Source organism: Calliopsis andreniformis, chromosome 6 (assembly GCF_051401765.1).
Source record: "Calliopsis andreniformis isolate RMS-2024a chromosome 6, iyCalAndr_principal, whole genome shotgun sequence".
NCBI lineage: Eukaryota > Metazoa > Arthropoda > Insecta > Hymenoptera > Andrenidae > Calliopsis > Calliopsis andreniformis.
In genome coordinates this window covers 6,543,636-6,567,865 of record NC_135067.1, presented here as the reverse complement: position 1 = coordinate 6,567,865, position 24,230 = coordinate 6,543,636, and the positions used below count along the sequence as shown (strand labels likewise).

At 34.3% G+C, this 24,230-nt stretch overlaps 2 protein-coding genes and 2 long non-coding RNA genes across 7 annotated transcripts in view; 1 reads left to right on the top strand and 3 right to left on the bottom strand.

Annotated features, from left to right (window-relative positions):
- The window catches only part of Ptr (patched domain-containing protein), a 56,169-nt gene extending 45,792 nt beyond the window's left edge, over positions 1 to 10,377 (bottom strand). Inside the window, exon 1 of the mRNA XM_076380732.1 lies at positions 10,157 to 10,377. The gene's annotated coding sequence lies outside the window, so the exon portion shown is untranslated. The remainder of the gene's footprint in view (positions 1 to 10,156) is intronic.
- A 7,183-nt stretch (positions 10,378 to 17,560) lies between these two features.
- Positions 17,561 to 23,969, bottom strand: LOC143180359 (uncharacterized). The gene is made up of 3 exons (XR_013002113.1): positions 23,900 to 23,969; positions 21,515 to 21,642; positions 17,561 to 18,046 (listed from the first exon to the last, which is right to left on the bottom strand). It is a non-coding gene; the product is annotated as an uncharacterized LOC143180359 (long non-coding RNA).
- LOC143180357 (uncharacterized) lies at positions 19,522 to 19,938 on the bottom strand. 2 transcript variants are annotated; one of them, XR_013002110.1, is made up of 2 exons: positions 19,714 to 19,938; positions 19,522 to 19,623 (listed from the first exon to the last, which is right to left on the bottom strand). It is a non-coding gene; the product is annotated as an uncharacterized LOC143180357 (long non-coding RNA). The 2 variants fall into 2 exon arrangements; XR_013002109.1 differs by having other exon boundaries at positions 19,560 to 19,623; positions 19,718 to 19,938.
- LOC143180353 (2-phosphoxylose phosphatase 1) lies at positions 19,957 to 24,145 on the top strand. Of its 3 annotated transcripts, none has more exons than XM_076380024.1 (4): positions 19,957 to 20,088; positions 20,649 to 20,816; positions 20,893 to 21,458; positions 21,532 to 24,145. In XM_076380024.1, the coding sequence occupies exons 1-4, from the start codon at positions 19,998 to 20,000 to the stop codon at positions 22,273 to 22,275; spliced, it is 1,569 nt and encodes a 522-aa protein (XP_076236139.1). In that variant the 5' UTR covers positions 19,957 to 19,997; the 3' UTR covers positions 22,276 to 24,145. The 3 variants fall into 3 exon arrangements, with proteins under 3 accessions (XP_076236139.1, XP_076236140.1, XP_076236141.1); XM_076380025.1 differs by having other exon boundaries at positions 20,045 to 20,176; XM_076380026.1 differs by lacking the exon at positions 19,957 to 20,088 and adding an exon at positions 20,517 to 20,546.
- The last annotated feature ends 85 nt before the right edge of the window (positions 24,146 to 24,230 follow it).

Here is a 24,230-nt window from a genome sequence, read left to right as displayed (position 1 = left end):
TAAGAAAAAAATTATTTTCGATTTATTACTTAATAATTTTATACTTTAATTTAAGAAAGTTATTTACATTAGATCCTCTCAAAAATAGAGAATAATATCAACTCCCACCTCACTTCAGCCCATCCCCGCCCCACCCCACCCCGCTTTTCATATAAAGAGTGTTATCAATCGTTGCCAAGCTCACATAAAATCTTAATTCAGAACTGGTTACTAACAAGAGAACTTCAAAACACCGAAAATTCTGATTTCTTTAAAATTTTATTATCAATTTCCTTTAAAGAATATCCTTTAAAAAGCATATGTACTTTCCTACTTCCCACAGTATACTGAAAGCTACAATAAATATAAAAAATTGTTAAAATAAAAATTTAGTGGTTGTTTGTACTCCATAAAACTACGTAATAGGATTAATTTCATTACACGATTTTATAGAACGCAAGAAACATTATTTTTAGCTACAGTACATGCAATTTGAAACAGTCTTCAAATTAGTTGATTCATTTCTTAACCAATTTATATTATAAGTTCTTCTAATTTAATAATCCCCAATAATGCCATTACATCTACCTGTATGCCACAGACCTGCTTTACAAACATAGATTAAAGCAGTAAATAATAAAAATCAATATTCATGATTCTTTAACCTAGAACCTGCCTTTAACGATCGCTAAAAAAATTCCCTCGACACAGTCTATCCTTTCACAAAAAATACGGAAAGTCGGATAGATGAGTGTCCTTATCGAGGAAGAAAGCTGAAAAAATAAAACTTCAATGATCCTGTTACATCAGGCGCCCGTTAAGCGCCGCGGGCCAAAATACTGTGAATTCCAACGATTCTAGTTCGTAAACAAGGAAAACCAGTCCGAGTTCACCGAATCGGTCTCTGTACGAGCGAAAAGGGCAACTTTCAGCCCCCACCATGTCAACAATTTTCCCAAAACCAAGTAGCCTAGCAGACCAACAGCAATGACGGATCTGGACAATTCTAATCGCAACAGAGATCTATGACATGGATAAGAAAAATTCTGTATATAGTTCGACCTCGAACGCACGTCAGATACACTAGTGTCGATCGTACGGAGCGAAATTATGCAGTCGCGTGCCCCTTTTTTTTTCTCTCTATCCTCCTGTAACGTTGTAGTCGTTGCAAAATCCACGGGTCAACCGTGAAAAAATCGGGACAAGGCCTAGTGGTGGCATTTCTCAAAATAACGCGCATTAATTAAACGCTTGTTACACGATAAGTGCATTTTCCTGGTTACGCACGTCTGTGAGGAAATTATTGCCCATTAATTATTACGGGGTACGTTCCTTTCTCTCGCGAACTAACATCGTCTTCGTGACCTCTTTACATTTTACGCGAGAGCGTGATAGAAAAGGAACAGTAGCTGTGCTGGATAACACTTTGACGACTTATTGAGTCATACGTGCTTATAGTGATTTGATCCCCATCAGGATCGAACTTAAATACGACGAATGTGTTCGTTTCTAATAAACGTAGGTATACTAGTTCATTTTTGTTACGAATATGTATAATCACATACGACTGACACTTTTGTTGATCTGGCTAAAGGTTGATTACAGACTGAAAATTCTTCTTCTTCTATTTAATGGATAAGAAGACATTCGGTGTATAAATTTCTACTATAACTGCAATCAGGTTTACTTAGACTGACGAAATTGTCGGTCGTGTGGGCTTAAGTTATGATAGAAAAATTGAATGTTTAAAATTGATTGAATTAATTTCATTATATCGGGAATAAAATTACTTAAATGTTTGGGGAAATATTTGATTGCATTTGTAAAACTATTAGGGAATTATAGTATAAAATATAGAACGTGCAGCAATAGAAATTTTCTAAAACAGAAATATAGGAGTTTTCTGTGCAGTTGAAATTGAAATTTGCTAGTATTGTTATTGATATAATTTATAATTTAACTGATTACAATGAGTACAGACAGGAAAATTGCACCACTCTTAAAAACTAATCCATGAAAAAGAATAATTTCGACCATAAAGACAATTATGATTTCAATTTTAAAGTTAAAAATTCTTGAAATTTTTTAATTATTCTTCGTATATGTATATGCATTATATTTAGATGAATTTTATATTTAGACATGATTGTGAATAGCATTAATTTAGGTACACAGTTGTGAATGATAATAATAAAAACTGATAGCAATAGTTACCTACTAGATAAAAGTGAATATAGAATAAGTATGAAAATGTATTAAAAATCATTTTTTTAAGCTGAAATTACTGCCTATGTGATAAAATTTTTAATGAACTTAGCATGGCAGTATACGTGTTAAAGGATTTAAAATCTGACTGTTTTATATATATATTATTTATTGTTAAACTTATATTTTATATAAATCATACTATGTAGAACTATGCAGGGTATTCGACTATAGGTATCAGAAATTTTAAGAAGAGATTCTACACGCTAAAATAAGACAAAAGTAAAAAATGACAAAAGCGTGAGGCTTCGTTTTAGAATTATTAGTTATTAAGAAAACATCTGAAATACGCGTGAGTCTGACTTATTGTCAGTCAATTTAGAGTCAGACGACATGTCTGACTTACGACTTATTCTACTGTCAAATGCACTAACCAGGTCAGACACAGTGAAGTCAGTAGAATAAGTCCTGAGTTAAACACACTCACACGAATTTCAAACGTTTTCTCAATAATTAATAACTCTGAAACAAAACCTTAAACGCAATTCTGTCATTCTTGATTTTCATCCCTTTTTGAGATGTAGAATCGCCACTTGAAGTTTCTTACATCTGTTGTCAAACATCCTCTAAATAAAGTCATTTAAATAAGTAAGTTATTACTAATCAAATTTGTCATTTTTAATATTTTATAATCCTTAGGTTTCCAAATTAACTTTTCAAAAGTTTAAAAATTTTAAAGAATTTCTAACTTCAAATAATTTATCAATGTTACTAAATCCTGCAGAAATTGAAACTTATAATAAAATCCAAGAATTGCCCATTACTACATACATCTAATATTACAGTAGTAAAATGATTTCTCTAAAACCAGTACATCTATACTAAAACGGGGTCAATCTTTATTAAGTAACTATTAAATAACATGGAATATTACCTATAGATAGATTTTAATAGTACCTTTTAAATACTTCAAAAACACTAATAATAAAATCTATTAAATTATTAATTACCTATCTTTAAAATCATAAAATATTGACTTGAATATTTTACTTTCTATCCTTATTGATTGGTATAAGATTCTTCCTTCTAAGATCAGACAGAGTAGGTTTCTAAATATTTTCGTGTTTCAACTTAGGTACTTCTGTGAACTCATTTATCTCTGTGATGTTATTCTCAAATCTTGGATGGTAAACAGAGCGAAATTCGTATAAAATGCCACTTTCTCCAACCAAAAACGCTTCTTGAGCGTATCCGGATATCCTGGTAGACGGACTGTTCGATCACTATTACACACTTTCAGCATAACCCGATTATGCAAACTTGGCGTGCAAGCACCGTTTATGTAAACTGATCTCGATCAGGCGCGTTGCATTTCTTATACCGAAATGATACCTTGATTTTTTCTTTATTACGTCGCTTGTTTTAAAATAAAACCGTATCTTCATTGTATCGTCTTAAAAAGCCTTTTTTATTTATTATTTTTTGGTCGATTCCGCTATAATAATTATTCTACTGTCACTCCATAGATTATTTTTCTCTCAGAGACTGAAAGATTTGCTAATTAACACTGCAACTGTCCAGACTTACATATGTCCACTATTATTGGAATACCGAAAATATAGATTTTTTTAAAGCTATATCGTTCATGAAAATTAAATTTATTTATACATTTCTTCAGTTTTGTTCAGTATTAATAGGGAAAGACGAATATTTTTAAAGAATGTAGGCACATCAGAAAGAATTTCATGGATCATTATGATCCAAATGATGGCTCAAATGTTAATAATATCAACTTTTCATGAAACTTTTTAGTAACTTCTATAAATTTTGTACCATTTATCATTAATATCTGTATTTTTATCATTTATTATTATTTGAATGTAATATTTCATTATTTTAGTAGCTACAATCGCCGTTTAACTTAATTTCTTTTCACTAATGAACTAATAGAAACTGTTATGATTTACATTATTATTAGTAATAATTATATGCAACAAGTCCCAGAAATCAACGTAAATTACAATCTATAAATCATAACATTTTATAAAATTCTTAAATTGTAAGTAAGTAATATAAATGTCTATTAAATAATTCAATTATTAAACCTAAAAGTATTTCGAAAAAATAAAAATACCACATTAAATTCATTTATAATAGAACAGTAATAAAGTGCAAATGACGCAAGATTTATTTCTATATGTTTTCTAAAATACTGCACATTCCCAGAACATAGATAGACTTTTGCGACTTTTTATATGTGATAATAAAAGTAATAAGGTAATAAGAGATAGAATTAAAAATTCTTATAATCGATTTCAGTTTAATATAATTCGTAACGAACAATTACTATATTAATTTATTATTCTAAATTAAAGAAAATATCGAAATTATTATTGAAAATATTACCCTATATGTATATGAGAATTAGTAAATGATTACCATAGCTTTTGGTTGCTATTTAAATAATAATAAAAAGAACAAAGTGTTGAAAATCAGCACTGTTAACCCACATAGCACAGAGACGTGTTGAAAAGAGCTTAAAGACATCAGGTAAAATCCTAAAAATGTCCAAAAGAAATGTTCGGAGTTACAAATCAGTATATCTTTAGAACATCTTAAAAGACATTCATAAGATGTCTTAAAGATGTCCAAATTACGTCTATTGGACGTTCGTATAAAAAGATAAACGTCTTTAAGACGCCCATGTAACCTGACATTAAGAGGTCTTATGGGCGTAAATTTCGGAAGTCTTTAAGACGTACGCTCTCGGATGTTTCTAAGACGTTCAAATTATGTTATAAGACGATCACATATAAAATAGACGTCCCTAAGACGACGTGTGTTATCTGGGAACCCTCGAACAGCAGATGGTTCTAGTTTTAGCAACGAGCAGGAAGGATATTAGATCCGAATAGACCTGGCATCCTCCAAACGAAGATCAAGAAAAACGTTATTCACCTGCCATAAGGTCCCAGATCAAAAACCTATTTTATCCAACAGTGTCAAGGAGAGTGTTTAAAATCCTAAGATCGATTACAATCATCTCATTAAACATTTATAAACACGCCAGCCTAGTCGACTTTTTCTACGACACAATGTGCTCATTCATGCATACAATTCATAAAATTATAATTGACAACTAACTACCTAACTCCGCCACTGGCGCTGAAGAATTAATCTAAAAGCAACGAGCAAACTGATTCGCAAGGTGAGATCATCGTGAAATCGTCACGGTAGCCTAATTCAAACGTGGGGCATCGAGAATAAATTTTCCCTCGGCAATAGACTCGATTTCCACGCACCAGAAATTCTCCGACTGCGAAAACTCGGTCGTCGTTTGACTCGACCTCAACAAAGCCCTGGCCTTGAGCGAATCTTTTGTTTCTCCTCGAACCACAACCCTCATCGGAAGTCCGAGGCGCGCTCAGTTTGGTGAATGCCTGAGGATCGACACGTGGTCCAAGGCTGACGTTACGGCTGAAAGATACACGCAGTATTTAAATTAGAGAAACGGAGAGAAAGGGAAAGGACTTCTTTCTCCTCTCTCCACGTCATCTTTTCTTGGCCGTCGTTCTACGACAGCATCACAGCCCGATTCCCCGTAATCGATAAATTAGACTGCGATATCTCTTCCGGTTTGAAAGCAAAGCGGCTGGAGAGCCTGATACCCTGCTGTCTTTCGAGCGTTCCCGCTCGCTGAGGAAAGTAAAGACGCGTTTACGTGTAACGAACAGCTTTGATCGAATTGTAGGGAACGCTTGGTGATTAGCAGCCAGTGTTCATTTAAGTGTTTCTACTAGATGAATTTTCACTTCCCGTAATGCCTGGGGATAGACTCATGAATCAGAAAATGAGCCTTTTAGAAGCTTAAGCGATTCACTCCATTTTTACACGATGATTAACTTTTCGAAAATCAACAAATTTATTTATATAATTATATCTACTGTTATAAAATAATAAAATCTGTGGCTGCTAAATAATGTTTAAAATATTTTTGAAATTATTTTGACGAATTGTAGGTTTTTGAGATCTCTTGAAGGATTCACTATTTTGTGTCAATTTGATCATTTAGTTCCAACTGAATTTTAGAATACATTATTTGTACAGTTTTAAGAGTTTTGGTCTGAATAAGGACCACTGCAATGACTAATAATAAAAGGATTATTATTAATCATTTTTAATAGAATATCAAAATAAAAGATGTTCGAAACAATAGCATGTATTACAAGTAGGACCTTGTTTTCTTTTTGTAAGAAAAGTGATTAATATGATACAGAAAAATTGCAAATTTTAATTAGAATAAAAAGTAATAATGATTAATTGTAAGTTAATATTAAACACGGTCTGAAAACATTAAATGGAGAATCTAAATTATTCTATGAGAAGCAGAGTAATCAATTCATATATTTGTTCGCAATTGTTCGATACATGTAAATACAGCTTAATGTTCACTTTCAGAACTCCGTTCACCAAAGCACATAAAGTAAACTAATTAATTCTATTTATAATCCTATTGCATCTCACCATTTCCACTTTTATGAATTTGTTCACCACTATTTGATGAACATAAACACGCTATAACGTTTACTTTCACACTCCCTTTCGCCAAAGAACCCAAACTAAAACAAAGAATACTATTAAAAGCGAAGCCATGTCACTTCACCTCACCAAGTTTGCTTTCATAAATTCTTTCACCACCATTCGAAAAATGTAAGTACCCGCGCCTATAAATTTAGATTCCGAACCCTATTTCCCAGAAAATTGAAACTGAATTATGCTGTTGTAATAAAAACAGAATTATATCATTATGTTGCTTCACTTCAACTTTCATGAATTCATTATCTACGGTTCAATAAATTTTTACGCTTAGGTCTAAATTAGAAAGTCCATTCGCGGAAGAATACAAATTAAACTATCAGTTCTAGTCGATCCAAGGTTATATCATCAAATTGCTCGCCCCTATTTATCTGATACACATAAATACGCTTTAAACTTAACTTTTAAAGTATTCCGCATGCTTAGAAACGACAGGGGTTTCTTGCTTACAATGTCCCATAAAAGTTTGAAATTTCGCCTACCTAACAAAACCACGTTGTCTCGTCTGACCAACAGTTTACGTAACTTCCGCGATTATTCAAGAAGACTTTCGATACATACGAAGACCGAGTGGCTCGAGATGCTTCAAATTTTTAAGAACTCTCGATTTCCAGCAGCGGCTCGAACTTTCTAACGATTTTGGTCGTTTAGAGAGATTTACAAGCATAGATGAAATTTATGCGCCATTAAGTGTGCAACGTTTCAAAGAGAACGATAAAGAAATGATAATCGATGTTTCTGACGTGAAAGCGATTGGTTTAGGAACTGCCTGACATGTAAATAATTTTCGACGATACAGTTTAGGGCGTTTTCTTTAGAACAAAGGGAAAGATTATTGTCTGATCATTTCATTGAAACTAATAGGATTCTGAAGTTAATAACTGAGTGAATAGAAGTTCGAATAGAATCTGATATGGTAATGTGTATTCGTCTGTGTATTTTAAATACAGAATAAGAAATAAGTTGATTTAATTTATATCTACATCATATTGAAAAATGATATTCTATGTTTGCAATTTGGAAAAAATATAGAAGCAATTGTACTGAAAATATTGAAGAACAGCGAACTTCCATTTAAAAAAATCAATTTGTTTTTATAACAATTACAATCTTGGAAAATAACTAATAAAAACATCTGTAATGTAAATGTCACTAAGAATAATAAAAGTGTGTATTATTTCAACTTAATTCTTCCTTAAAAAAGAGGCGGTGATTTCAAACAAAACTTTCTTCTCAGTTTAAACAGAAACTTGCGTTGGGGTCAAGGGGTCATGACCTCACATGTCACCCTATATTGTAATGCTAAGGCAGCATACTGTAATCTTATCTCGAATAACTATATAATATTTACAAACTATTGTTGCATCTGCGCATTTGTTAAAACCAAAAACGCAATTTAATACATCAACTTTTATTAATTAATGAAACCACTAGAAATTAGTGTCAATAGAACACTGTTGAAAACCTCGTACAACGTAAAAACTAATATAACTTTAACCACGCACAAAAATCAAAAATAAAACCTTCTATCATTTAATAGCTCTTTAAAAGGACAATGTCCTCTGTACCAACTCACTATAATGTTACAAACTGTCTTCAACTAGTTCAATCAGCTATCTCTTTCCCACTCACTTTAATACCATTCACCTGAACTCTATGCTACTTCCCCGACACCCTGTACAATCCACCCCCAGCTTCAGGAAAAGGAAAATTAGAAAAGAACGCCTCGAGAACCCTTGCTCAATGGAGCATTGAAGAGAATCGAAGCGCGGTGCACGTAGAAAATGTTAAAAATAGAGACTCTCAGCAACGTCCCCTCGCTGCTGATTCCTCGGATAATTTCCCCTCTAGCACCGAGGTCAACAGTTTGTTACGGGGACGTTGTTCAAGGGGTATAAACACCGGCGGTTGATTAACCGATCGCCGCGACGCACATTCAACGACATACCTACGCGAGATAACAAGAACAATCGAGTGCATTAAAAGTAATAACAACGATGATACTCGGAACACATTACAACTGGTCTGTTGTCTTCGGTACGACAACGCGAAAAAGGAATCTAACGCTGCTGATTTACTCGTGCACGTTTCATCTGAAGCGATTATTTCTTTGTACACGAGAGATTTATAAAAAGTTTATTTTATTTCAGTTTTTGATTTTGGCTTTTTGAAGAACTACTGTTTTTATTTCTGAATATATTCCTTCAAGCACTTGGCTAATTCGTGTGGAAAGAATTGTAGAGTGGTAAGTGTAGATAATAGTCTTTTAAGGGAATCTAAGGAAGTTTATAAGAGTGATTTATTTTTGAAGTTTTTTCTTTGGAGAATATAAGCTAACGAAATATAAAACAAAATTTAACGAGAATAAGTTTCTTGCTCAAAACTTTAAGATAAATTTATAACACACCCCAACTCGCAGGAGAACTTCAACGTTTTGTTGTATTTTAAATGGAAATAAAATAAAAAAGGATGTTCTACATGCAAGAATTAAACCTAAAACACTTCGATGGAAAAATAGTAAATTTAAAAAATTTATTTCTCAAACATTGCGAGATTTTAATTATTTACCTTCCCATGAAAATCTTCAAAAAAGTATTTTTAAAATATTTTGAAGTTGAACTCAATTTTTTTTTATTTTGACGAAAAATTTCACAAATTTGCAAAATGCAACATTGTGTAGCTAAACAGCACGAGGGAAATTGTACACTAAATACCCCCGATGGTAATAAAAGAAGCTTCCTGTTTACATTCGATACCCACCAACTTGTTAATTTATCGTCTACCCAGGGAAGAGATTAAACTATCGTGGCAGCAGTTTATTTTTAAATGGTTGGACTTTTGTTTACTTTAAACGCATCTGAAAGTATAATTGCACGTACAGTCAAAAGCGACTAGGTCGATAGTGATTCTCAGAAAATGAAAGTCTACAAACTAGAGTAACTCACGTAAGTAAAGCATGGAACGGAAGCAGGAGTATCGTTAACTAAATGGTCAAACTAATGAATCATCAGAGTTTCTAATTGCTAATAACAAAACATTCAGTACCTAGAACAGGGGAGAATCGTGTTCCACAATGATTCACCCTATTATAGTAATTGAAAAATACTAATATATCTAATTAAAAACAATTTCAGTTCGTTGTATTTTGAGTCATTCTCTTCCTTCGTTTCTTCAAATACACCTTATTACACAATAAATATAGTAAAATACAAGAATCTTTTAATCCTTGGAACAATATACATACATAGGTAGCGAAAAGATATTTAAAGGTTAGGTAATCTCTACACCGAGTTGTATCTTTAAAAAATTCCTTTTCGTCAAATTTCACTATTTCTTCTTCTGACTACTACTATAGCGTAAAGAAACCATCACTGACCTTGATATATCCTGGCAGGATCCTCCTTGATAAATGAACAGGGGTATAATTCCACGTGAATTGGTCGGTCGCTCTCAAAGGGCCACTTTTCGCGGGGATGATCGCGATTGTACACCGTATTTACGTATGGTTTCACCTGCACGTTTTCGGATACCGGCGTGTCATCGTCGGCGATAGGAAACTGTGAACGAGAAAGACTTGGGCCCGATCGAGAGAACGTTTCGTAGTGAAATGCTGGATTCGAACTGGTCGCCGCGCGGTTCGAGCCTCCCGCTACTAGACGCGGCGCGCGTCGATCGGAGACTCTCGGTCGCTTTCGACGCTCTTCGGCCAGACTCGGCTGCGCTCGGGGTCCATCGTGCCGCGCTTCTCTTCGAAACCGCGAATTTCGTTTTTCCGACTTACTTAATCCTTTTGCTGCCTTACTTAATCGTATCTTGATACTATTTTATACAGGATGTTTCATAATTCATGGTATACATTGAGTCAGGTAGATTCTATGGCTGGAAATAAGAGGAAAGTCAAGAATAATTTTAATATCAGTCGAGTACACGCGTACTTAATAAATAACCAATTTTGTACCAAAATTAATATAAATTGGTACCCAATTTGTACCATGAATTATGAAAAACCTTGTATAAAATAATATCAAGACAGGATTAAGTAAGGCAACAAGTCTTAAGTAAATCTTTTTGGTAGCTTCCTTATTTGGTAGATTTTGCTTGGACTTAATATTACGTTTGACGTTTTTCCTTTTCGTTTCGATTTGAAGATCATTTTCTCTTGTAGATACCTGTAAGTTTTAAAAGACACTGCGATATTATAAGAATTGTAGACTCTGTTCTAAAGAATTGCCGTTTTATTAGAGTCTGTGAGTTATTTTGTTACAACTATGGAACTATAACTTATTAAACTAAAATTGTAAATTTTTTTTAGAGACATTTTCGTGTCAAATTTTATAGATTGAGTTATCAGAATTATAGAAATCAATATTATATACGTAGAAATACATTCATATAATTTTAAGAAAATTCTAAAAAGAAATTTTAAAATGAATATCAATATAGCAGTTCCCTAAGATTATAACATATAAGTTTACCCAAAAGAAAACATTTTCAGCTCAATATTAAAAAACAGTATGGATTTGTATAAGGTAGTACAAGAAATATGAGGTAACTTGAGACTTTTTACATTTGATCTTTTATGCAACACAGTGATACCCTGAGTTAGTTCGTGGAAGAAAATTCTTAATCACTTTTTTAAACCATTCAGCATTATTCTACATAATTCAACATTAATATTATATACTATTGATTTGTAAGAAGTAAATAACAAATGTTAAATCACTTCACTTCAGAACCTAATATTTACAAACTTTCACAAACATAAATCAATGGATTTTGTTTATTAAGAAGTCAAATATATAATCAAAAAAATGAAAAATTAAAGAAACACAAATAAATAAATAAACTCATGATCAATGATAATTAAATATTTAATAAATTCAATCATAATGCTTAAAACATCATAACATCATTTTTAAATACCTATCATTAATGAAATAATACAAATGGTAAACTAGGTTTATAGGGAACATTTTGTATTCCAGACAGCGAACATGAAGCAAAGTTGGGTCAAGAAAGCCGTCAGAATCATTCCTTTTCACGGTTTACCATTTGGGAGCAGAAATTTAGGTTGACTTGCGAACCGATTCGTGGCCTCAAGCATTAAGAATCTTGGTATTTCCCTCCGAAATTATCGTCCCGTTCGTAGCAATAACGCTTCTTATCGGGCACGAGCGAACCGATTGCAGGTCAACTGTGACACAACGTCAGCGGAAGTGCTGTGCAAAAGTAGTACATTCGATAATGGAGGCCTTATCGGAAAGGTCAGTTGGGAATCCAGCTTCTCGAAAAATGTTATCTGACATGTACTTGGTACGTGCCAAATCTTTGGTTTTCCTCAAACATGACCCCGTTTTATCATATGTTCGAAACGATGCGTCCCTTTATCAGCTTGCAGCGTATCCTTTGGTGTTCTCGAGCACCATCTAACAGAATCGAAGCGATCGCTTCCATAGAAAGTCTGCCCACGCTGGTGCACAAACGGAAGCGTCAAACTAGATAAGCGCAGCAACGTTCATTGCTTCCGTCTAGTATGGATGCTGTGCGTTATATTCGTCCGTCCGCTCGGAGATTCGAGAATTGGTTCCTTTCTAATTTAATTGCGCCACTCCTTTCCACTCTCACAGAGAGTTACTTCTTTAGCAAAAAAGGTTTCAGTAGAAGTCGTGGAAATATTGTTTCGTGTATCACCTTATGGTTAGTGACTTACAACTATTAATCCTTAAATGGCATGGTGCTAGTCACTGTTAGTCCATTATCAAAAATTATTAATAATGCATGGTAAACAGAAAATTCTCAGCTTTTCAGTTTATTGCTATCTATGAGTAATTCACTGATATTTTACGGAACAAATATTAAATAGAATAAATGCTGTGACACCACCCTACTAGTTAAGGGTTAAGTGCATTGAATTGCTCCTTAAGTAGCACCTTTTTGAGGAACCAAATTTTCTTTTTAAAAGTAAGACTTAGTTTAACTATTGACAAAGCTTAGCAGAGGAGCTTCTAATAAAAAATTATAGTAGATACCTACATATCTAGTAATTACTCACAATTAATTAATTATGAAGACTGACAATGAATAGAATGAGTACACACGTGTGCAACGTAACGTGTAACACAACATGAATGTAATGCGAATCACACGCATGCAACATCTCCACATGCGCGAATCACGTTACGTGTTGCATTATACTGACACGTTTCGTGTCATGTGAACCATTGGTGGTTCATGATATCGGAAATCGAAGTTTCATTGAATGTACAAACATGTTTCATAACTTGAAGCTGAATCGACATATTGAATAGAAGAAAATAACAAAGTATTAAACACAACTGTTATATCAACATTCCAGCCTCATTTCTTGAAATGTTTTTCAAATTCTATCGAGAACTTAAGATTACATTACACGTTTTAATGGACAATACATTTTAACTGACAAATGTATAATCATTTATGTTTTGAGCAAACTATTTACTTCTTTCAAATTAATTAATCGTATTAACACTTGAATTGTCGCAATATTGACTGAAAATTCTTTCGACGAGAAAAACTGTGATCTTTTTCTTCCTTTCTGTTCGAGCACGCAGAGCGTCTTTGGATACCATTTCTGATAAGGCTAGGGACGCACAAAACCCTGTAATTTACTTGATACGTTACAAACGGAGAAATTGTGAATAAATCGCGTGTTACACGGGAAGAAGGAATACGATGAGTTTCGTTAACGCTCGTTAAGTTCGTTTCACTCGCGAGCTCTAGGGAAATAGACTAAGAGATTAATGTCCCAGTGAGATTGCAATTAGAGACCGTGTTTATTGCGGACCTTAAGCGATAAATGAAATCAAAGTGACGAGAAAATAGCCAAATGAGCAACAGATGCGAAATTAAACCTCGCAATTTTCTCATAATAATCGTAACGTAGTAGAGCTACATTTATACGAAAGAAATTTTAATGAATGCTTATTCACTAAAAGCGTTCAAATATTGGCTAACCGATATGCTAATTAATAGGGATGAAGGAATCAAACATTTGTGATAATAATAACACCAACTAAACCAGATAATACCCAATGTTAAATTATTTGAATACACACATATACTGTTTAATAGTATAAGCCTGTATTTATGCATCTGAATAACACATTTTCAAATATTAAGTTTATGACTTAAATAAGATCTCGAAAATAGAAATAGATATATAATTTATGTCATTTTGTCTGAGAATTACAAAAATAACGTTGTGAGTTCAATCGATTCTCATTTTTCAAATATGTAAAATGATAAACTGAAATGCTGAAAATTAAAAATTTTACATAAGAGCTATTTCAACGTATTGGAATTAAATCCTATAGCAGTATATTTTCAAAAATTGAAAATTATAGAAAAATGTACAACAAGAAATAAACATGAACGTCAATGTTTTTCGTGAAACTAACAATCATTTAATTTCAGACTCATGTATTCAAAAAATACAAACACGGTAAATCTAAAAAAAGTATCCTGTTTTATTGTAACGTGCAGTTAATGAACGCCAAGGCCAGCTTAAAATCGCATCGACAATCGCGATTAGACAAAACAACGATCGTATCAAAACAATATCACGACCTTGTAACTTCACAATAATTGCATATTTCACAGTGCAAAATGAACATTCATTTTTCGCTGGAATTAATCGAGTATGCGCGATTTCCAGGATGAGGAATTTCCCGTCGCACAGTGAGTTTTCACGTGCAAAATAAATACGCTTTGTTCGCATTAATCGATCCCATTGGACACCAAGCGAAAATGTACTTTCAACAGGGGGAGGATTTCTATGCCACGAAAAAGGAAAAAGAAAAAGCTTTATCGCAAGAATGAACCAGTTCCAGGAAACTAGCAGGTGCTGACGAGGACATCGAGGATGTGACTGATGCTATCCCTTCATCTGAGCAGGTAAGTGGATTCTTGGAAAGACCTACCCCTAAAGATCTCGAGAAAAGCCTGATTTCCACCAATTGAAAGAATGAACGTAAAACGAACCGAAAAAGAGAGCTTTAAAGGATCTTTGATTAAAGGTTTTTCGGATCCTTAAAAATAAGAAGTTTTACAGAATTTCAGACAGAATGTTCCACTACTTGTCATGCGTGCAAATCTTTCTGTCCTCAGATTTGGAACTCCTAATTGAGTTGGTTCCCTTTTATCTACTCGCAATACACCTCAATACCTTGAAGATAGGACCTTTGCCTTCGTTCCCTTTCGTTTTCGTTTACGTTTCACTCTATCGCTACTTCTTGAAGAACTGATTCGAAAAAAGAAGATCGCGGGGAAGTCCGTCCAGTATGATGAAATCAATTAGAAACCCGTGAGTTAACTGTCTTGCGCGATGAAACCGCGACTTTCTCCCAGATACGACGTTTTTCTTCGCGCGACTCGTCGCGTGCCGAGATCACTCAACTTCCTGACAAAGCCTGTGACTTTCTTCGTGTAAGATAATTGGTGTTTGTGAAAAAAAAACTTGTCGAAGAATCTTGACAATCGGGTTGACTGCATCTTATAACAATCCATCGCTGGTTGATCACTTTCCTCCCTCCTTAATTGATCAAGAGTTACTCCCATCGCGTTTCTTTGCTTATTGTTAGTTGCAGCGTTAATTCATCACCTATTTATCGTTTATATATGTTATATGCTACAGAACATTTGTAATCTGTAATAATAGAGTGTCCTACTGAAAGTGACTTTATACATATATATCATTTGATTTATTTTTTAATTTGTTTTATTTAAATTACATACAAGTTACATAGACAATAGAATCAGTATTCCTTATGTACTCATATTAACTCTAATTTTGAAATTACTCTAATTCTGTATAATTAAAAAAAAAAAAAAAACAGACAGACGAGAAGCGGTTTTTTTACAGAACCTCAAAGATATCGTGATTCGTTATCGGATAAGTTGATAACTTTTTCCACCCGCTGTTATTGCTCTACACCAGTTTTTCCATACATTATCCTAGACCTCAATAAAGCCCCGATAAATCCGGATTTCCATACGCCTTTCGATCCACTGTGCCTCTTACTTTTCGAGTCTGAAGTCTCCGTTCTCGACTTGGAAACCTAACTAAACTAGCCCTAAAGTCCAAGGGGCCATTTGTTCTAACTCTTCCTACATATAGTCGAAGGCTTCTTGAGCGTGGCCCGGTTGATTACCAAAACCCTTTTGTATCGCGTACAAAGAGGCGAGGGAACGGATGCTGACATCACACTCGTGGCTGAGCACACGTGTGCACACGCACGGAGACAGTTATACGGGGAGAAAATAGCGTGCGCGCACATCTAACCCGTAAATATATTCCGTTTAAGGTTGATGGCTAGATTGTCCGTAGTTAGTCGCCGGGCTCTCATATCAGGCCAGTTAGCTCGAGTTACTCGCAACACGGCTCGTGGAGAAGCGTAATCGGGCCCGTCTACGTCGTCTGCCGACTGATTGCCAATTCAACGCCCCCGCGACGCTGTTCGCCCCCTCTGGACGATTCGGGATAGAGAATGCTGCAAGGAACGCGTTCGGGCACTTTGAAAGCATCTGCGCGTCACTTGAACACCGGATTAAGGGCCTTATTGTTCGTTTCCTTCGTTGCTGTTTCTTCAACCTCTTCCCCAGCCATTATCTCAGAACATTGCGGCCGTTCAGCTTCAATTTCTCTGAATATATTTCTCTGCCGTCTGCTAAAATGTACACAGAGATGTCTACGTCCTTCATGTAATTAGAGGATCGCGTTTCTACAGATGAATGAGCACATTCTGTTTTTGTTGCAGTGATGACACAATCCTTTTATCTCGTTTCTTGCGTACTCCCCCAATACCTTGCTCGTTTACGAATAGATTGCAAGTAATAATGAGATTTATTAGCTTGCACGTTTAGAATAAGATTTTATCGCGAGCAGTGATGCGTAACTGCAGCTGTTATTGCAAATGTAAATAAAGTGGTACGTTATGCTTAGGCATTTGTTCCTGGATATGATCTACCAGTTTTTTCTTCATTGGTGATTTCTTGATTATTGAATTTATCTTCTTGTTTTGTAGGAATGTAAAAGAAAAACATATAATTCAAGGTTCAAGGGTGGTAACATGAGACTACAAGCACCAAAATCGGAAATAGATACGGTGGCGCCTGCGCTTCCAACTCACCTACTTTTAACCCTTTAACTATAAGCACGAGAGTTCATGCTCTATCCTAACATATCACACTTTTTTCAAACCAGTATCCATGTTGTTACTAAACTTTTTAATTTTCCTTCAATTTTATAAAATGTTATTTTCACAAAATAGTTTCTTTTTTTAGTGTATATGGTTTTCCAAGATCCAATACTCTTTTTCTCTATTCTTTACTTTTAGTTATTTTAATGCTACTTAACTTCTTTCTTCATGATTTATTTGAAGTTTAAGCAAGAATAGAACTTAAAACCACATCTTTTTTATTACAAAATATATTTTTATATTGTTATGTTTCACATTTGTGACACATGTAACAACAATTTTAAAGCTCCTACAATTTTTAAAAAATATACATGTAAATATTACGTTACGCCACTCTTCGCATCTACATATTATTACTTGAATACACCATTGTAAACATATCACATTGTAAACATATTAAATTATTAATTAATTTAAATCTGTTCATAATAATTTGATCACCTACTATAATTATAAATTATGTAAATATTACAATGTTTGTCTTTGAATAAGTATTAACATTAAAATTATCAAAAGATTACACAGCCGGAAGGATGTACAATAATATTGTACTAAGAAATTTTGTCAACAGTAAAACAAGTTGATGTCCGATACAGTTATTAACAATACCTGTAAATTATTGCTACAGCCATTACTTTATCGGAAATATCGATTTATTAGATATTGTTCCTCTTTAAAAACACGGTTCCTTCGTTTTTCACTGCAAATGTCGGCTTAACCCGATATTAATTAAAAAAAAGTTAATTAAAAAATTAACCGAACCACGATTTCGGCAGTCACTCAACAGCCTTCGATCATGTTACAAGATCGTTCTTCTGATCTCCTGGTAATTGTCTCGGGAGGGTGACTCGATCACCCTTGACCCAACCAGCTTCTGACCAGCTGTCCCACTGGTCAACTCCCACCCCTGACCAGCTCTCTCACTGGTCACTCTCTCTCCTGATCAGCCCCCACTGGTCTTCCCTCCCTTAAGCAGCCCCACTGACCTTCCTTCTTCTGATCAGCCCCAGTGGTCATCCCTCCATTGACCCCTGCGAATTATTAACATACAATATCAGTTATATTTACAGATGGAAATTACAATATATCACAGAACTGCAGGAAAGGGTTATATTTTACAAATTTACTGAGTCTTTCAGTTTCTCAATATTCGAAAAGTGAGCGAGGAGCTCGAGCCTCTCAGACTCGTCTGGCAAAGAAGAAACGAGAACGAAACGGGAACAGATTCAAACCGGTTGCGATCCTCCTTTTACTGGGAATTTTTGTATGTATTATATGTACACATCATTCGTCGTACATTTTAAAAAAACGTAGAACCTTTAAAATGATTGTCATATGTTATTAAACACATAATAATACAAAAGAATGACAATTTTGTAACAGTTACATATGGGTCATTCCACGCGAAATCGGGCACGTTTCGGAGCAAGTTCTTGTAATTTGCTCAAATTTGAATATGTTGTAGTCTTTAACGATATTTAAATTTACCCCAATTGCCCGATTTCGCGTGGAATGGCCCATATACTGTTTATTGTTGATTGTTCTATCATACGACTCCTATTAGTTTGATGTTTTTAATGACAGTAACAACCAATTTCTACAGTGTACATTTATATAATATTACATATATTTCGTCACGCAATATTGTGGGTATAGATATTAGCAACTAAATAAAAATTTACAAAAAATGAGGAAACATATGGTTACCACAGATAGGCGAGTAAAAGTAGAGCATACTAACAGAAGCTAAAAAATTTCTCATGAAATTTATTCTACTTCGTATTTCCCACAATCAACTTCATCCCCAGATAACGGTTCCTCCACCACTAACGTTTCATCAAAGATTACTTTACTGGGTAGTTGAATATCCCGCACTTCTATAGGAGAAATTAACTTCGTCACACCTCTCTCGACCGCCACGGATCGAAATGGATTTAAAACAGACGGCCAGCCAATGGGAATGCAAGCGATGTTCGCATGCGTGCTCCGATAACCTACTCCTGACGCAAGGAGCGCGGCTCATCGATGATAGTCTGGCTAAAATGTTCTATCGGGGTTCTACCTGTATTCCGTTTCCCATTATAAGTGTAATTTCGATAATGTAATCACGGGAGTGATATCGTGGAGGTGTGAAAAGTGTGGATAACTCGGACGAGATGTCAATAAGAAGCTACTCCGACGATTCACACCTACCGTATGCTAAGGCGATCTCACTATTTTCATAAAAATGTTACTCACAATACTTGGAACATTAATTTCGATAATTGAGAAAGATTAAAGTTTTTTAAAAAAAATACAGTCCTACTTTTCATTATTTCTGCAACACTGGTGTGACACAAAGCGGTTGTTTACCAACTCTATTGTATCTGTAAACGCACGTCATCCATAAACTGAAAACATCGAAGGACTCAAATAATAGAAATAAATATTTAATAAATTCCGACAGAAAAACTTATTTTGGCAAATAATGAGAACAATATACTTTGCTTCTTTCTCTGTATCTAACCTGAATCTTAAAATAAACAGACCTACGTAACGTATTTACTAAACAACCGCAAGGATTGCTAACATTTCTATGCCTCGCCACCCCGTCGATCTAAACATCCACCTGGAACATATACAACAATACAATCATTAGTGAGACGTATTTGGTGAGGTTGAAAGAGATGTCAAAGAATACACAAGTGACAGCGCCCACCGACGTTTTTCTATTGTTCAAACCAATATCCAGGAGTCGAACAGACGTAGAAGACTCCTTCCTCGACGTCCTGCCTGCGATTCTTCTCGGTTCTTCGGAGGACACGGCGAGAAGACTATGTGCAAGAGCCGTTGAAGGAAGAGAATGCAGCTTGGAGCAGTGTCGTTGAGCTTGATTCCTTCTGGTTGTTCGACTCGGTGTCGTCAACGACGTCCCCGTCGTCATCGGAGTCGTAATATCCAGATAGGGCAAACCTGGCTCGGGCCAGGATTATCGGTAGCAAAATGTTGGCGGAAATGGTCCGACTTTCTTACCAGCATCGAGCGTTTTACTGCTACGTGATCCTCAGCGTATGGATTTTCCTCCTCGTTGCTGGTAATCCAGGAACAGAAATCTTGACGACCGTCTTTCTTCCTTTCACGTTCTGGCGTTTCATTTCGTTGCACCTCACAGTTACGTTCCCGTAGGTCAAAACAATCATTAAAATAAAATGACTGTTTTATTTCTATCCCTGCACCACCCTTATACACTGTAGTATCGTACTAATTAATTATGCTTTTGTTAGAAGGCTTTAGAATGTTCCCGCGGATATAGGCACGTTTTATCGCAGCGTAAGCGCTGAATGGTAAACACGCGACAATGCGATTAACTTGCGCATACACGAGTTCGTGTTATCGGCTTCGTTGACCGACTGTAAGCTGTTCATGTAAACGCAACTGAAGAATCCTTTTTCATCCCTGATCTTATTTTGTCCCTTATCTGCTTTTTTTAACAAACTGGATTGAATATCACCCTATTATTCACTGGTGCATGTGTATGGATTCTCACATAATGTTAGATACTATACTTTTTAATTCTTTTACTCTATATACTTTAAAATCTGAAATAATACTATACAATACCAGAAATAAAATTGTACTTTCTAAATTGTATAGGTATGTACAAATATATTGGTATAGATGAGAAGAGTTCTATACAAACCAGAGTCGCGGGAAACGACGTTTCTATCAGGGAATTTCCACGAAATTTAAAAGCTGATGTAAAGACTAAAAAAATATTTCGATTTTGTAATCCTCCTAATGATATCATTGCAGAAACTGAAGGTATTACAAGCATTATACATATAATATTGTATGTTTGTTAGGTGGATATAATAATAGCATATTTTCTTGTACTTAGGAAAATTGGATGGAAATTTAACGCTAGGCGGTATTTTAGTATTTATAAGACATGGAGATAGAGGGCCACTTGCTCATATTCGAAACATAAGCATAGTAAACTGTGGTGGAGACTTTAGTTCAACGCCTGAATTGGAAAATCTTTACCAAAATTATGTAAATTTTCTGCAAAACATTTCTAGCTATTCTAGAACTGCATGGGCACAATTCTTGGGACCGTTCCATGGTTTCCCTATGCTACCCACCAACTCAAAAGACTGCAGAATTGGCCAGTTAACAACACTTGGCATTGGACAATTATTGAAAACTGGAACCATACTTAGAAATGCTTATTATCATAAACTTAATCTAGGAAATGGTACTATATCCAGTAAAGATATTATTGTCTACAGTACCAGGTACAGGAGAACAGTTCAAAGTGCAGTTGCTCTATTATATGCTCTCCTGGAAACAGATGGCTTTCAAAACCTAGCTAAAATCAGTATGCAGGAAAGTCAAAGTTATGCATTTTGCAATGCAGACTGTGCATGTCCTGCAGCTGAAAAATTCTTCAAACAACATATGAAGGTAAATAGTATAAAGTAAACAATTTTAATGAACCTCTACGAAAGCCTTCTCCATACCAAAAATGTTATTACAGGAAATGTCAGACCACCTCAAGTCCCATCCAGCCGTGGCAGATCTCATAAAACAAGCCTCAAGTGCAGTCTTCGAAATCCCTGATCAAGCACAGATGATGGATCCTAACACTCTGAAAGATGCATTATTAACTTACATTTGTCATGGAGCTTCATTGCCTTGCGTAGACTTTGATGCACAACGAGTCTGTGTGAAAACGGAACATGTCACAGGCTTGTTTGCATACACAGAATGGGAATCGAAGCAAGTGGCAAAAAGCAGCAGTCGTAAGAAGTATGGACTACTGAGAGCTTATGGACTTCTTCGCAGTATAGTTTCTTACATGTTACGTATTATATCTGAGGCAAAGCCAAAAATAGTACTTTATTCTGGTCATGACAAGACTTTAGAATACCTTGCAACCGCTCTTGGGATTTTCTCCGATAAATTGACTATGCCCCATTACGCTTCCCGCTTCGTAATCGAAGTTTATCGTATAAATCCAAAGAACGAGAACCACGTAGCTAGCGATTTCTACTTTCGTGTAATCGTCAATGGAAAAGATTACACCCAGAAAATACCCTTCTGCAGGAACGCGAATTTCTACAGTGTAAATTATGTCGAACGCCAAGACTTTGAAAAAACACGAAGAGATTCAAAGTTGTGTCCCATAGAAACAATTATTAGACAATTGCACGATGACTATTTTGGACCGTTTAATGCCACTAATTTTAAAGATGCGTGCACGAACCATAAACGTGAGTAGTTTAATCGCGAAAATAATTATTTTGACTATTTATTACGTTTACTATTACTATTTATTACGTTCTATTGTTAGTTCTGAATTAACTATAAACGTGATTGATGTTTCTTTGTGATAATCATATCCGCGCGTAATTTGAATGTAGAAAGTAGATACCGTCACGTTTGAAAGCGATTAAGTTTGTTAAATTTAATTTTTGTGATTATTTATTAATAATTTTTATATTTTAAAAAATACTCTATAAATCATGAATTAGAATGTTTAGCCAAATCTGTTTAGAACTATTCAATCAAAGTTTGATTAGTGATGGGCTTGAAAATGACTGAATCGCCTCAAAATCTATATCGTAAGTTTGAGTTTCAAACACATTCGAGGTAGAAAACTATATTCTAAAACTAAGTATGAACCATATTCTAAAATCCATAGGAATTTGAAAATGAAAGTATCAAATATCGACTAAAATTATTTTCTTTATCTCTTACTAAACATTTTCCAACTTTTCTTTGGCTTTTAACAATTTCTTGTTTTAAATAAAATTCAAAGCAATTTTTTACAATATTCAATAACTTCGAATTCTTTAAAAGACGAGATTCGAATGCTCATCACTAATATGTGCGAAATAATAAGTTCGATTCTACTTCAAAACACATCTTTTGTTTTTTGAAGTACTCACAACGTAATCGAATTTATTGTCTAAATCTGAGTTCATTAAAATTTGTTCAAGTAATTTTGAATTTTGCTAAAAATGAATGTACTTCAACATACCTGTTTTCATCTTAAATGATTAAGTTTGACTTTTCATCGCGAATGTATCCATCAACCACAAAAGTAGAAAGGTATGAATTGGTTAATTTTTCTCAAAAACATCAATTACAGGCGCGGGCTGTTTAAATTTGTTGCTTACTCTTCTTAGTGTGGACCAATCAGAATTACGGATAAGTTGAATGCAACTGTTACTTTTGACTTTTTTCGATCGCGGACGCAAATAATTACTAGACGAAAAATATTTTAATTAATTTTATAAAAATTTTAGTAGTTTTCTTATCTTAAACTTAATAGTTTAACAATTTTTTGCTCGTGTAAATACAGCACGTAAAGTAAAGGATGTTTTATGAAGTTCTTCCAAATTTCAAAGTAAAAGGAACTTCCTGCGAAGCTCGACTGGAATAAATAGTAAGTCCTACAGATCTATGATATTTTACACAGAAAGTATTACACGTTTCCATAAAATTTAATACTATCAGCTGTGGCTCACGAAATATAGTTTCTGGTTAATATAAAAATCGATACTTTGCTACGGGAAAAAAATGATAGTAGAATTTGCACCGTTTAGACGTTGAGACGTTAGTAACAAAAAGAAAGCCTTACATTATTAGTAGGTTTAGATACGTCAAGATTATGTACGGTGTCCCAAAATACTTTATGCAACTCGAAATCTTTCGAGTTACACTATGTGTTTTCGAACACTTTACATAAATCTAGATAATTGCCATATATTTTATCACACACCTTACTGTACATATGTACATAATCTCTAAACTTCTATAAATGACGATTTCAAGCATTATTTCACAACAAATAGTTACTGTTGAAAAAAATGTACAAGATAGGATTCTCTGTAACTTACCGTCTTCATGATTGTTAATTAGTATTATTTCCCAGTAAATTTTGCGTAATGTAATTAAGATGAAGGACTTCCTTTCGCAACATAAATGTTAATTGCCATTATATTTATAATGGACCAGAATCTTTTAACGTAATCAACTTAAGTGCTGTTGAGTATGTAATCTGTAAAAGAATGCACTGTTTGAATAGTATTACAAACCGTACAAATTGCAATTGTATTTATTAATAAATACACAAAGGCAACGAGTGTTGAATGTGTCGTTGAATTAACATTATAGATATCTTTTGTTAAAATATACAGATACACCAAAAATATAACAATATGTAAAAGT

Excerpts from the sequence above, each read along its gene's own strand:
- LOC143180353 (XM_076380024.1), top strand. The coding sequence starts at position 19,998 with ATGTTGGCGGAAATGGTCCGACTTTCTTACCAGCATCGAGCGTTTTAC. Across the intron at positions 20,089-20,648 it reads GATTTTCCTCCTCGTTGCTG|GTATGTACAAATATATTGGT; the intron begins GTAATCCAGGAA and ends TAAATTGTATAG. Across the intron at positions 21,459-21,531 it reads TCTTCAAACAACATATGAAG|GAAATGTCAGACCACCTCAA; the intron begins GTAAATAGTATA and ends ATGTTATTACAG.